The sequence below is a fragment of the Dryobates pubescens genome, chromosome 18 (genome assembly GCF_014839835.1).
Source record: "Dryobates pubescens isolate bDryPub1 chromosome 18, bDryPub1.pri, whole genome shotgun sequence".
Taxonomy (NCBI): Eukaryota; Metazoa; Chordata; class Aves; order Piciformes; family Picidae; genus Dryobates; species Dryobates pubescens.
In genome coordinates, this window is record NC_071629.1 from 7,911,689 (window position 1) to 7,927,345 (window position 15,657).

Consider the following 15,657-nt stretch of genomic DNA (forward strand, 5'->3'; position numbering starts at 1 on the left):
AGAACCTTGCTTGACCGAAAATATATGTGCTGAGTTGCTAAATACATTTAGTTATCAAATGTACTTCTTACTGCATCTAATTAATGGTATTCAGTGTCTGTTCCCAAGTCCTTCTGCTGGTGCTGAATAAAACCGTTATTGAGCTTTGAATACATATGCTGAGTGCTTAATATTTTTATTAATATGTGTAGTATTGCTGTGGCTTTGCATGTGTTTGGTTCTATTCTTCAGCATATTAATGGAGTATAATTTTTCGGTTCATCCTGTTCACTAAACCCCAAAATTCAGACATAGTGGGTTTGGGCCTACTATTATTGACTTACCAGCATACCAGAACCAGGTATGGATTATTTTCTGCAAGTCTACCTTCCGTTTAAATGTTTCTGCTGCTTTAAAAACTGGGCCTAGTTATTGTGCGACATCCAATATTTATGTTAACAATGAAGGAACAGGTAGAATTTCACACTCTGTTAGTGTGGTGGGGCAGGTTGATATCCCAGTGATACAGTTCCAACAGCTCTGAGTGTTTCTACAAAAAAAAAAAAAAAAAAGACACTTCATCTTTAAAATATATGTGATAATCTTACTGATTTTTTTTTTTTAAGCATGTATGAAATAAGTCTGTAAATACGTCAAATAAGCATCCCATGTGTTTGCAGTGTTGTAGTCAAAGTCCTAAATCTGTATGTTGCTTCCTGGAATAAAACTATTTAGCAGCTTCCAAAATCAGGTTTGCATTTTTAAAGATACAGTATTTGCTTAGAAAGAAACAGGAGGCACAATATGTTGCATAAGGGAACTTTCAATGAGTATTTTGTCAAGTTACATGAGAGTATTTACACAATCATGTCAGGTAGATGATAGAAATTATGTTGTTCATTCTTTAGTAGCAAATACTATAACAGAAACCTGGGAGAGCTGAAAACTTCTGGAACTTCTTTTGATTACAATTTTGGCATTGTAGGATCCTGTACCTATTGTATCCATAACACACCAACTTTTCAGGTTATACTTAAGTGAAATTTTAATTTCAGCATATGTTCGTGGGAACTTATCTATTGTAACTTAGATTAAATCATGATTAATTAATATTTCCTCCAAGTTGCATATTAAGTTTGCCTTTTAACATTTAGAAATTGACACACAGGATTTTGTTTTTCTCTTTTCTTAATCTCAAACCAAGAGGATATAGTTATATTATCTAAGTGAACAAATGGAGCACAGAGATTTATTGATCTTCACATTGCATGTTTAGATGGAGCATCACACTTAAATGCATCAACTTCTTCATTCAACTAAAAACCAACAAAATCTCATGCAGTAGTGTTCATTATAAATCAGCAGTTTTCCTCTGGCTTAAATTAGTTGAATTGCAAGTACAGTTTTTCCTTTCATCATAATGTCTGAATAGCACTCTCTTATGAAGTAATTTATCTAAATGATTTTGTGTGAGTTTTATGCCTGTCTTTCAGATGGGGAATTTGATTGTAAAATCAGTTGACCCAGGGTAACAAGTATGTGATGTTAAGTGCTGATTTGGTTGCAAGATTTTTTTTTTTTTTTTTTTTTAATTTAAGAACTTTTATTTAAGCAACCTCTTGAAATGTTTTGCAACCGTGATGCTGCAGACAAATCAAAAGCAAAATTATTGTGGTAGTTTCTTTGCCTTTGAATTATTCTGAAAATCATCAGAATTTGTAAATATTTTGGAAAAATACACCTCTCTTGTTATACTAAGTCACAGAAGGAAGGAATGTGGCGCTTGTAGAGTCTTGAAGGAACTAGGTGGCACAAGTAGGCACCTAAATGCCACTTTACATGTTTGTTCCTGCTGGTAGCTCTCTTTGAGAACCTTATAAATTCAAGTCCCTAAGCACATAGCTTGGGTTTTATTATTGTACCCAGCAGAATCTCGATAGTACAAAACTGGTACCTACTTATCATCTAAGCCTACCTGCTAGTATTACCTGTGAGATTTTATCCAAAACATGTTTTGAGATCTAAAAGGATTGTGTTCTACACACACAAAACATAGGAGGTGGTTTGAGGATGCGTTAACGCTCAAAGGATTTCAATTAAAATTTCATCCTGGTCAGGTGGGCTAAGTTTCACAGAGTACTGGAGTGTGTTGGTGGAGACTGCTTCTTCCGGAACTGAATTAAAATATCACTTGCTGGTGAACGCTTCATACCTTCACAGATCTTTTCTTGGCTAAGATGGATTATTCCATGGAAAGTGCAATGCAGCCAATGAGCATGATTCAGGGATACTTGACAATCTATTACCTAGAGATGCTTAGTCATGACCTGGTATGTTGCAGGCCCCTGAGTCCTTGGGGATGGGGAGGGGGAAGAAGAGCCCCATATTTACTTTAAGAACCCTAGTCCAACAAGCCACCAGGACTGTGAATCCTGAGGGGAGGGAACTGCCTAAATTGTAAAGATGTGTGCTGTGGAGGCATATCTTTTCACATCTTTTTTGTATAAGTGTAGTAAATTCAGACTTGAAGTTCTTTTACTCAGGGGACCAAGACAGTTAGTGGGATTGATTTTTACTTTTTTTTTTTCCCTTTCTAGTTTGGAAGTGATTCTCTCTTGTATCCTTTGCTAATGATAGCAAGTGTCCTGTTTACAGGACAAGTAGATTTGCAATGATGTTAACATCTGTGTTGTCTGTAACCAACTCTTGCCACTTCTTGCTCTATAACCTTGTAAAAAATCTTCCACTTTTTATCAGTAGTTCCAGCGCTTTGCTATTGTTTCCTTGGTTTTATAGATACTTTTTTTTCCCCTAGTTGAAGCTACATTTGACAAAATCATTCATCATTCTTAGTTCTTTATTAATTCAGTTCTCACTACTAACACGTGACCCTTTTGCCTCCTGTTGCATTTTGTATCATTTTTTCTTTTCTTTCACTGTTCCATGCAGACATACTCTTGGCAAATACCTTCAGTCTCTGTATCATCCTCTTTCTGAGGATGGTTGCATGTACCCTTTGCCCTCATTTGGTTACCATTTCTGTGACTGTTCTTTCCCTGTTGTTTCTTTGTATGGCCTGCCTTTCTCAGATTTGATTAGCCGTGTGTGTTCCCTTTTGACTTCCTCCTTCCAACAGGTATGAAATGTTACAGAACTGTCATGCAAACAGTATCAACGTAACATTTTTTTAATCTTAAAAAGCATACTTCCTCTGCTTTAATTCCTTACAGTTAATTATCCTCCTTTATTAAAATGGCTGACAATGCTCACAGCTGATGATGTGACCAGACTTCAGAAAAAGCAACAAAACTTCATAGCAGCTGGAGCCTTTATTTGTTCCTTCAAATTGTCTGTCATTCTCAAAAAATAACAAATATATTGATCTTTCACAGAGTTCTTACATTGCATGGAATAATTTTAAAATTCAGACTATTACCTTCAGAATGTAGCCCTTCTTAAAATGTGAATGCTCATGTATTTGAAAAATGTCATGACATGTCAGTGCTGGATTGTGAACTCTTACTTAATTATGTCAGAAGCATGGAGACAAACATGAATGGTTTATGTGACTTAAAGTCAAAATTGATGTAGAAAACTGATCACATTTATTTTTTTCCACATCAGAGAATAAGAATCAACTTTAGCCATTGTAAAATGTGCTTCTGTTCACAGAAGTAAAGCCAAACCTTTCTTACAGATTGCAATTTCTTTTTGGTTTATCTTCTATTAGTGATATTGCAGCTGCTGTAGTTTCTCACTGTCCTGTTCCCTCATTTTACTTCCATCTAATTTCACTATATTTCAGTGTTTTCATCTACATATTCTCATTTGTCCTAGACAGTGTTCTGTCCCTTCTTGGGTTTGTGCTTCAAACTCCCAAACTGCCTTTATGTTTCAATTTCCATGCCCAGCTTACATTCCTTATTTCAAAAAAAGAAGGATGAATGCTCATTGTCCTGTTCATGATACTTCACCTGAAATCAGTAGCTCTCCTCTGCCATTACTGGCATCTGGGCCTGGCTTGTCCTGTGTGTCTGAATTTGTTTTATGATGTTGAAGGACTCATCTCTTCTTAGCATTGTATATAATTTTACTTACCACAGAATTAAGAAAACCAAACTGATAAGCTTTATTTTAAAAAAAAAAAAAAAAAAACATTTTTAATGAAAACTCAGAAATGCTTCAAAATATTTGTACTTTGAAGTGTACAAATACATAGTGCTGTAGAGTCCAATTAGATTTCACTTGTTACAAATCTGTCTGGAGGAAAGCAGACACAGTGCTATGAAAAACTGATGTGATAAGTGTCTTTGGCATTTTTCTGTGCCACAAGAAACTGAAGAACAAGGAAAATCACCTTTCTATGGGTAGATGAGATCAGACAACCAAATATTTCAGCTGTTAATAATTAAAAACTCATTACAATGAACTTTTGTGATTTTGCAAGGCTAGAAATTAAGAGGCAAACAGTGTTAAATCATCAATTTTTTTTGTCCTGGCTGGATTGAAAAGTAGGTATTCTAAGTCTTTGTATTTGAGTCATCTGAACTTGGTATAAACTGAATAACTTATACCACTTTCATAATTTTAACTAGCAATGTCTCTATTGATGCTGGTTGTATATGGTCAACAGGTATCCTTAAGGTTCCTCATTCTCTTCAGGTTTCTGGGTTGTGATTAAAACAGTGCTCAAGACCTGTTTAAAGATAGCTTAAAGCGTAGATCAATAGTGTTTCAACTAGCTTTGTGTCCCAAGGTTTGCTTTTTTCCAAGATAACATTCAATGCTAGACTGTTTAAAGGTCTTAAGCTAGTCTTCGGCTTGATCGCTTACATTTAATTTGTGTCACCATCTGGTTTCCTTATTAATGTTAGGTTTTAGCATTATTACCACTAGTTATATATATTGCTGTAGTCATTAGGATTCTACTCAAGATGACTTGGTTGTTATGAGCTATCAGAGCTGAATGAGATGCAGTCTTGCTCTTCGCTGTGCTAGTGCATTTTTCTGTCATTTCCTGTAATATTTACAGAATGCTATATAGAGCATCTTTATTGTTCATCACCATAAGAGGGGATGACTTCTCCAAGTGTCTTTTGTAGCAGAAGTCTTTTTTGCCAACTTAAGGATGGAAGGAATTTGCACAACAACAAATTCTTTTAGGGTGTTGTCTTGTGTCACTCTTACCTGTAACTCAAGGCTATGTAGCTTTCTTGGAGTCATTTCTGTTGAATTTACTTCATAAAATAATTTCTGCTTTTGCATACTCAAGTGTTACTAATAATACAAAGTCCTATAGTCTTCCAGTCTGGGGGGTGAAGGAGCCATACCAAAAACTTGGTAGTGACTGCAGTATTTGTCAGGTATTAAAGTCATCCATTTCTGCTGCCTCTAGAAGTATAGGTGTTTCAGAGCTGCACATGACAAACATTGGAAGAAATGTGGATGGAGCCTTTGAAGGAAAAGTATGTAATGTGAAATAACTACCATGATATTTGTCACATGCATATCCCATTCTGCAATCTCCTTATAGAAGACACAGCAATATGAACCATTTATCTAATGCATAATAGCTGTAATGATCAACTGGGACTTCTGTTGATCTTTATGTAAATAGCATTTCTGTACTACTATCGATATGATCCTGAGATGTGGTCCTAAATCTGTTTGGTATCATGTTATAAAAACCTATCATCAACTGTACTTGTAATTCCCTTGGAAGGAATACCTTGGAATTTTGAAATAGGTAATTATGTAAATACTATAGGACACTGTTTTAAATCCTTGGGGTGCTAGCAATAATAAACTTCCCAGTAACCTTGAGCTGAGAGGTAAGCAAGGTATAAAGCCATTTTTTGCTGTCGTCATTGTGGCTTTTTTTTGACTTCTATTCAAGGTGACATTAGTTATTTTCAGATTAACTGCCTTGTTGTACTGAATGTCTCTGAGTACATACATTTGTGTGTGTGTGTACTGCTTAGTTTTGGTATTTCCAGTCCTTGAAGCTTTTTATCAATCATCAGGTAGAGGTGGTCTTTGACACTGAGGTGCTGCAATACTGCTGCAACTCAGGAAATACTTTGGAATGCTTTATAAAGGAAAAATATTAGAACTTTTTTAGACCTTTTGCATTTAATATGAGGAAAAACTCTTACTTTCTTGCAAGACGTAAGAACTGTTCTTGGCTTGGAAACTTGAAATTCAAGGAGAATAGAATGTTTGACGCTTCATTAAGTTGTCTTCAGAAGCAGTAGTTATGCTAAATTATTTTCAATTTCCTGGGTAGTTTTTCATATCCTAAGGTGGGTCTGTATTGGTTGAACAGACTTCCATGCTCAGTCTTGCTTATCTTTTATCTACGTACCTTTTAAGAATATGCCATTTGTGAAATAATCACTAATGTTTATCAATTTCAGAAGTTCATTCAAATGTTTCTGAATGGAAAGGGTGGGAAAAAAGCCACAGCCTTTTAATCCTTGGTTGCCCTGTCACCTCCATCATTTGAGGCTACAAAAATGTTTTTATTGGTAATCCCAAAGTTCTTTGAGTTTGATCTTGCCGTTTGTTCTGTAAGTAGGGGAGGCTGTTTAGGCTTAATGCTGAAAATTGATCAAACCTCATTTGAGTAGTACATAAGGCAGGAAAGCACTCCCAGTGCTGATTCTTAATTCTGTACTTTGCTTTGTGGTTGCATTGGAGGTTTTGGACAATCGCTGTCAATCCCTAGAAGGAAAGTGAAGGAAGGCTGCAGGGCATTTGTCTTGACTTGCCTAGTACATGGACATGAGTGTGCTGAAGTAAATAAAGGGAAAGCTGTGCTGGAATGGCTATAGATGAGTTTTGCTAATCCAGTGTTCAAACTTGCCTTGAGGTTAAAGACAGGATTTATTTTTTAAGGAATACTGATGTTTAATTTCTCCTCCTGTGAAAATACTTAAAATACTATTAGAAAATCCAATATTTTAACCTTTTGTTTTTAAACTATTCGTAATGATGTCATCTGTTAGTAAACCTTCTCCTATTCTAAAAAACAGTAAGAATGGGTATATAGCTCAGTTGTTCTACCAGCATATTAGTATGCTGGCAGTCATGAACCCAGTAAGGATATCAGCTTTCAGTATGCATTTTGTATAAGTCTTGCAAAATTAAAAAGGCTGACTTGAAAACATAGTTAAATTTTGCATTTCATCAAGAGGAGGACATTGTGTGGGTTTCATACTATTTTTTAAATACCTATAAGCTTTCTCTAATTATACCTTTTTTCCTACACAGGCTTTCGTAAAGGATGTGCATGAAGATTCTATTACAGTCGCATTTGAAAACAAGTACGTATGTTGCCGAGGTTATACCTATAAACCTTGCCTTTGAATAAATACAATATAGAGTAACATCTTTTAGATATTCTGCTAGCATATTTTAGACTTGTTTGAGATTTTCTGCAGTATGGTGTTTCTTTATAATTGCTTTTTAACTGTTTAAATGTTTTTAAAGTACAAAACTATAGTAACAGGATTTGTTGGGAAGATAAGCATGTTCTTGAATGTACACAATGACAATCGATGTTTGAGTAAGTCAGCAGTGGTAGCATGACTGCCTCTGTCTTGCGTGAATGTCTTTAGATTTAGTAGAATGCATTATTACAAAATTTGGTTTATAGTGAGTGATAAATACCAGTTTTCTAGGCTATAAATTAAATTATGTTCATTTCCTATCATTTAAGGACAGAAAAAGTTAACTTTCCATTATACCATTTAAGTTTCATTTCCTTTAGGAAAGGAATAACATGCTGCTATATACTTTTTCTTGTGAATCTTTGTTATGGCATCACCTCTCAAATTTTGGAAATTGTTTTCTAGTTTATTTTTTTAAATCATCTTTTCCAGATGATTTTAGCCATTCTGTGTTAAATAACTGAAAATTAAAACTGTATTCAGACTGAATCGTGATAAAGTTTTCATGACCTATAGTAGATCCAGAGAAAATAATATATAGGCTTGTTTTGAAGGAAGTGTCACTATGTGTTATGGAGGGCTTTTTTAAACTGTGTTTCTAATGTTGGGGGTTATAACCTAGAACTGTAAATAAAGACTGCAGGTAGAGTCAGGCATTGTTTTAAGATGTTAGTTGGTCACTTAGGTGTGTTTCTTACTATTATTTATACATTAGATCCTGTTATTTAATACATATGTGCAGAGAAACCCCATAAAATTTAAAATTGTAGAATTAATGGAATGAAAATATTTCTGATTTCTATTTACAAAGCAAGTGAAAATGTTTAGACCATTCACTGTATTTTTATTTGTAGCTGGCAACCAGAGAGACAAATACCATTCCATGATGTGAGGTTTCCACCACCTGCAGGCTATAATAAAGATATAAATGAAAGCGATGAAGTAGAGGTATTTATGCTCCATTAACATTTGTTTTGAGAAGTGAGAGAAATCCGGGTGAAAACTGTCAGCCAAGCCAGTGGAACGTTTACTTCCATGTTATGTGCTGTCACCTTTTTCATTTCAAGTACTACATAAAGCACAATGTCTCATCAGAAAACATTTTGACAGTTGTGAGCTATACAGCTATTTTAGAATTCCAATCACCATATCCTCCATGCTGATTTACAAACATCAGCACTGTTTCTTTGATTAGATCAGTTTGTTATCAGAACAGAGTTAATCTAGAATTAATCTAGAATGCTGAACTATAGTTATTCAGCTGTAAGTTAATAATGTCTGTATTACCAAAACTTCAAGCTGAATGAGATAATTTGCATTATGCTTATGCATGTAAAATACAATAATGTCTATATGTAAATGCTGCTGTATATGGAGAGACTGGCTTTAGTATAGAGCATTTCTAAAATGTCTTTATTTTATGGACTTATAAAAATTGATTTTTCTAACTCTAAAAAAGAGACGTTTCAACATTTATATTATGCTTACATTCTATTTAAGTTTATTTTTATTTGAAAGATGAAAGTGCCAAAACTTGTTTGGAGTGGATATGGCTTATCTGATACACACACTAAAGAAGTGTAGATACCTGTCCTCTTCCACACAGCAGTAGGAACTCATTGGACCTGCAAATAATTAGAATGTTGTTGATTAAACAGTAACAGATATAAAAGGTTCAATTGTCTCTCTCCTGACCGTATACAAAACTGAAGCAACTAATGCCAGTATGCTGGGTACAATTTATCTAAATCTTCTATACATAATCTACCTGTACATAATTCTACCTGTATTTGCAATAGATGTTTCATCTGTTGCATGTTCTCTGTAGTGCTTAGATTAGAGACTTTATGCACCTGTATTTTTTGCTGGATTTTGTTCCTCTAACTGAGTTCTGGTCATATTAGTTAACTTTTGTGATGTCTTTAACAATGCTACAGATATGTAACACGTGATTTTTATTTTTTTTTTTAGGTTTATTCTAGGGCAAATGAAAAAGAACCCTGCTGTTGGTGGTTGGCTAAAGTGAGAATGATAAAGGGTGAGGTAGGAGTATGCATATATACATATATATTTTTTAAATATTTATTTGTATTTTTGGTTTTTATGTTGATGTGCACAATGCTTCCTAAGTCGTCCCTCTTGATTTTCAGTTTCTTGATTAGAACTGTTGCAATCGCCTTTAACCTCAACCTGAAAAATTCTAATTTGACTTAGTTACCAAAAGTGTCTTTTGCTTAGTAATGTAATAACTTGCTCTTGTCATAAAATACGTGGCTTGGATGATTTTATTATTTTTTATATCAGTTCTACGTAATAGAATATGCAGCCTGTGATGCTACGTACAATGAAATTGTCACCATTGAGCGCTTGAGATCTGTGAACCCCAACAAACCTGCAACAAAAGATACTTTTCATAAAATCAAACTGGCAGTTCCAGAAGATTTAAGGCAAATGTAAGTACAAACATTTCTTTACAGCCAACTTCAAAATACGGGTAACTTCCTGAGCTTGATTCAAGAAGAAATAAAAACATTTTTTACTGCTCTAAATTAACTTCAGAATTTGCAGGTACAATACAAATGCAGACTTGCTCATACTTTAGAAAGAGAAAAGTGATTTTTGGAAAGACAGTTTAGTTCTGGATGACGAAATAGTTTCTTCAAGGCTTGTATGTGGTACAGATTAAGAATTTGGTTCTTACAGATGCTGAGTGATGTGCAGACTAATCTGAACCCATTTTTTGGCAACTCTCTTGGTAATTTTAAAGAGGCCGCTCTTTCAAGCTGCTTTGATGATGGCTGTGGGAATAGTTGTGCAGCAATCAAACCTCCTGTAGTACGATACAAAACCAGGTAGTTTTCTCCCAGAACATGGGTATGTCAGTCTCATGTAAATATAGCTCTAAAACTGACTCCCCCTTTTTTGCTTCAGATCACTTCCTGCTTTTTTGAGATGCACATTATTGCCTCAATGTGGAATAATCCATAAATCCAGAAATTCTTCTTTTAACCTGACGTTAACGCTATAGTGCACAAGTTCACTAAGTAGCAAGTGGACAGAAGAAGCCTGGAGAAGCAAATACATCATGGAATGACTTTAAGGTCATTAGAATGCTGCAGCAGTTACAGTGAAGTTGCATATACTGGTGCATGGTGTGTTTGAAATTTGGGACTTGCTGATTGCAACAATTACAGCTTTTCAAGGCAGTTTTGCTTAACCAGTTTACATTTCATAGATGTACATGCAGAAAATTTTTGAGATCTTTCTAATCATACTTACATGTAAAGAGATAAAAGAAAAATTAGTTAAGTAAATTATAACAACAGAATAATAACAACACCTGCATTAAAAGGGAGAATTCAGATATATTTAAGTTCTTTGTATTAAGAAACTAAATTTTTTTGGCTCTGAACCATAAATGCAGCAGTTACAACTTTGCAGGTTTTTGTATTCCTAGGTGTGCCAAAGAATCAGCACATAAGGACTTCAAAAAGGCAGTTGGAGCTTTTTCTGTAACATACGATTCTGAAAACCACCAGCTTATTATATTGGTAAGTACAGACATCCAAGCATACCATTGCCAGTGGTTTGTTGTAAATGTTTGTATGTAAAGTGCTGTGTTTTCTTTGTTAATTTAGTCAATCAATGACGTAACCACAAAGCGGGCGAATATGCTGATTGATATGCACTTTCGAAGTCTTCGTACCAAGTTATCCCTGATACTGAGAAATGAAGAAGCCAGCAAACAGCTAGAGGTACGTTGTTCAATTTTCCCTGAAACGGTTTGAGTTACAAAAAATCAATGCATAGAATATTTGTGCATTTCGTAGCTGGTGAGACTTGCATTGGAGTGTAGTAGTTATGTATTGTTGGTGTTAAAAAGAGGTGGATGGAGATGTAACCAAGCAATGAAGTTTGCAGGTAAAGGGCCTGTTCTGCAAAGGCTCGTTTTCATGCAATCTCATTTTATTCAGCAGGATTTTTTTGTGGGATAAATAAACATATATATATGCATCTATATACATTTCATTCTTTCATATTTTGAAGCATAAAATTATTAGTCATTGTTGCAGGGATAATGCTGCATTCAATAGCTTTGGGTTACCTTTTTAAAAAATAGATGGGGATGAATATGGCATGATACTGAGATTGCAAATCCAGCTCTAGGCCAAACACCACAGTGAAAATGAGGAGTGGAGGGGGTGCAGCTAATGTTGGTAGGATGTACAAAGGGATGGGTTTGTCTATAGATGAAATGTTAAGAAATCATCTTAGAGCAGATACAGCTTCTGATATTCCTGTGACTGGAGCGTGGGTGTTGACTGGTAAGAAGCTTGACTCATACTTGCCCATAGAAGGGGAAGGAAAAAAAAAAAAAAAAAAAAAAGAGTAGGCTAGGAAATTAGGGGATGCTTATAAAGTAGAATTAACATGTCATGTGTTTTTCCTGTCTACAAATTAGAAAAAATAGCAACATCTGAAAACTTCATTTTAGTATGCCACTGTAACTACTGTAATTAATTTTACATGTTGGTTTGCCCCAGCCTTGTTACTTCAAAGCCAGGTTTCATTCCCTCCCTCATCCTAAGGGTTACATGTATTTTGTTTTACCTTGAACTGAGTTGTCTAGTTGACACCTCTTTTATCTAGTAGGTGTACTAGTTGTTTGTAGAAGTTCTCTCTTCTCATTTCTGTATTTCAGAGCTGTAATTCAAGTTTGTTTGGGTCTTGATTTTCCTCAAGACCAAGAAAAGATCAGTTTCTTCTCATTCATGTTCCTTCTTGAGCACACCACTGTAGCTCTTCAGTAATCCATTCTTCTGTCTTCCTCCAGAACTGACAATTGTGTGGGCAGTTTACCTCTTGAAGTGCAAAGTATTATTTTAGAGGTGGGAAGAAAAACAGCCTCTATAGAGCTAATTCTCTTTATGTGCCTCCACAAATGCATGCACCAACAGCTGTTGTCATTGATTCCTTTTCCAAACTAATCTTAATTGTTCAAGTTTTGAAGTCCTTACAATGACCGGATTTTGTTCTCGCTAGAAAACTGTTGTTGGACTTGAGCTTTTACCTGAGCAGTATTTAAGTGAAGGCTGTGAGATAAACACATACTGTTGCAATTTGCATGACAAAAGTTGGCTGGTGTTTTGCATGTTGACGTTTGCTTTTTCTGAAAATAATAAATACAAGATCCCTTTCAACCAAACCCGAAAAGAAAAATCCCGTGTTACGAAAACTGTACTTGTTTATAGTGAAATGCTGACATACAAACAGACTGTACATGTCTGTCTGCAGCAGAAATACTTAGTGAATGCTTTGGATTTTAGTACATTATTATTAATAGCTCATTGTTTCCATCAGTGTTCTGTGTCGTACTCTCTGAATTGAAATATCTGCTACTATTTTTTTCTTGTAGCAGTTTTACCCTTTCCTGCTTTCTGAGCCATTATCAGCACACCAGCTCCTTTTTTCTATTTGGTTGGGGTTTTTCTTGCTTTTTTTTTTTTTTTTTTTTGTCTTGTACCCTTTTTGTATGTTAGCTTCTTGACTTCTTTGGCTCTGCTTTTCAAACATGACTTTTGGAGCATCAAGTAAAATAACCACTTTGTTTGCATTTTTTCCCACTAGACGTGGTTTAATTGTTTTGACATACTGAAAAGCTTTAATTTACAAGTGTAGTTTCGCATTCTAGTTCAGACTTTATTTTGTCTAAGTACAATTTGGTCATGGCCTCCAAGTAAGTATTATTTTCATAGTTGTTTCATACTAATCTACTGGAGGGAAGTAGAGTACAGAATTTCCTATGCTTGAATAAAATACATTTTGTAATATGTAATTTACAGAAAAGCTAATCTTATTTTAGTACAAACAGTATAACTGCAGCCAAGGCCCCCAGTGATGATGTTGGTCCTGTCTTTTCTACATATCATAGATAGTTGTGTTAGTAACTGATTGTTGACTTGAGAGTAGAGAACAGGGTGGCCATGTGGCAGTCTGTAACAGATGTCAACTAATAAATCGACATTTGAATTATCTGTTAAAATGTAGATCTGTGAGCATTTTAAAATTGTTTGCTTTGCGTTGTCTGTAATCTAGTTCATGAAGTGCTTGATAAAGCGGTCTTGAGTATATGAAGTATTTAATGATAGTTGGATATTTATACCATTGTGTACTTTAGCCAGTTCTCTGCGATAGTGATTTAGCACAGGATCTCAACAGCATTAGGCTGGAGCAGGTCAGCTAACAGCAGCAGCTTAGCTGGCACAGAGTAGGGCTTACTGTGAGTACTTTCCTGATGTTTTTTCAGCCTGTGTAGAACCTCACGCTTCTGAGGTTAAACTGCTAATTTGAACTCTGCTTAAGTGTGTCTTTATGGTAGTTACAGCTTTGATTATGTATCTTGGCTCTGGAAAGATAATATACAGCTTTAGCCCTTTTCTTCCTTGCAAAACTCTTTCCATTTTACTTGATAGACTATCACAATTGGAAATTCTCTATTTTCCCTTACTGTATTAAAATACTGCTACTTTCCTCAGATGTTTGTTGATAGCGTCCACACTTTTTATGTAGGAATTTTACTCACTGTGGCAAATAATGACTTTTACCCACTTTATATTTGCTCTTCTTTGTGGATTTAGGTACTATAACTTCCTTTAAATATATGACAATGTTATTTCAAATTTTAGAATATAAAGAGTACCTTTCCCTGTATGTTTATATCTTACTGATTTCTCTTTACATGTTTATTTTAGTTCTCAGGGTGACTAAACTTTGCAATTTTCCTGCTTCATGTAGCACAAGCATCCTATAAGAAAACTGGTTTTGAAACTGAAGAGGCTGTATAGGAGAAACTTAACAGTCATTGTTTTGATCTTTTTAAACTTGTGTTGTTTTGTTTTTTTGTTTTTTTAAAAAGTCTGCTTATCTTCAACAGTTACCCTACTCACTTAACAGGTTCTGCACTATATGCAGTTCAGCATTTCCTAAGTGTTTTTCCTTGCACTCATACGGTCTGTTCATGCTACTAATCTGAGCCACCTGGGATTGACTGAGGGTGTTTATACCAATGCAGGATTGTATGGATGTTGACAAAATCTGGGTTTCCTGCATGTTCGAGTATTCTCAGCACCATCCTACTCCAGTGTGCTACAAAATATTTCTTGAACGCTTTCCTCTGTTCCCATCTCTCTTCTGTGATCTTACTGTGTGGTAGAAGCTTTATATAATTAAGAAAATACTAAAACTATGTATGAGCATTTATATGTGTGCTTGTGCATCAAGTCAGAGCACACTAACAGTTCTCTTGGAAGTTCAGGACTGTTTTGGGGGTTTCTGCAAATTTTGTCAAGGTTTCTAGTGATACTTTTTCAGTTATTTAGAAAATCTTCCAAATGCAAAAGTTTGTTAGTTCTTGTTGTTTCTTTTTCTTTTCCGGTATCTCATTTAATGCAGAAGATCCTCATTAAAGCATTGTTAGCCATTTTGTGTTAGGTTACACCATAGCAGTTGCATGCAAGGGTGATGAGATTTGCAAAACAGTAACCTGGTTTTTAATTCAAAAGTGGTTGAGCCTCAAGCATATGAATGAATGTCTTTTTAATAGTATAGTCCTTAGTCATTGTTACTGCCCTGCTGAAGCAAGGAATTTTGTCTTGTTAGCACATGACAATCTTAAGTTCTCAGATTGATCCTTCTGTCTTGATAGAAATGCGATTGAAACAGATTAAATTCTTCACATAATTGTTCTCTGAATCCAAGCAGTGTATTCCAATTATCCCTTTATTTTGCGTGGTCTTTCATAGACACAAATTCTTCTTTTTTATGGATAAGTGCAATAGATGTCCATGGTTGCTGTTTTCTATATGACTTCCATGCCCAGTGACTGAGTTACTGCTGTTTCCACCTACCTGTTGAAATGGGTGTAGTTCTTCCCTCAGGTCATAGGGTTTGCTTTAATAGTCAGTGCAGGGCTGGTGGCTTTATTACTAATGCAAATGCTGCCTTAACTAGTTACGTATGACAGCTGTAGATACTCTGTGGTAATTGAAATGTAGAGGTGTCAATACAGCTAGAGGCTAGCCTTACTAATATTGAGAAGGCAGTATCAGGAGTTCTGAAGAAGACTCCAGTGTATTCCAAGTGAAAATAAGTGCATTATAAGGATAAATTAAAAAGTAGGCCAAGTACCCAATTAAAGAATTGGCTGTAAATTTATGTTGATTTCTCT

The 15,657-nt window shown here is 35.1% G+C and overlaps 1 protein-coding gene across 4 annotated transcripts in view; it reads left to right on the plus strand.

Moving 5' to 3' along the window:
- The window catches only part of FMR1 (fragile X messenger ribonucleoprotein 1), a 29,299-nt gene that overhangs the window by 1,083 nt on the left and 12,559 nt on the right, over positions 1 to 15,657 (plus strand). For 3 of the 4 annotated variants that reach the window (XM_054169359.1, XM_054169360.1, XM_054169358.1), the window contains exons 2-7: positions 7,252 to 7,304; positions 8,285 to 8,378; positions 9,402 to 9,473; positions 9,735 to 9,883; positions 10,888 to 10,981; positions 11,069 to 11,185. In XM_054169359.1, the coding sequence (XP_054025334.1) occupies positions 7,252 to 7,304; positions 8,285 to 8,378; positions 9,402 to 9,473; positions 9,735 to 9,883; positions 10,888 to 10,981; positions 11,069 to 11,185 (579 nt within the window). The remainder of the gene's footprint in view (positions 1 to 7,251; positions 7,305 to 8,284; positions 8,379 to 9,401; positions 9,474 to 9,734; positions 9,884 to 10,887; positions 10,982 to 11,068; positions 11,186 to 15,657) is intronic. The other variant, XM_054169361.1, reaches the window with a different exon arrangement.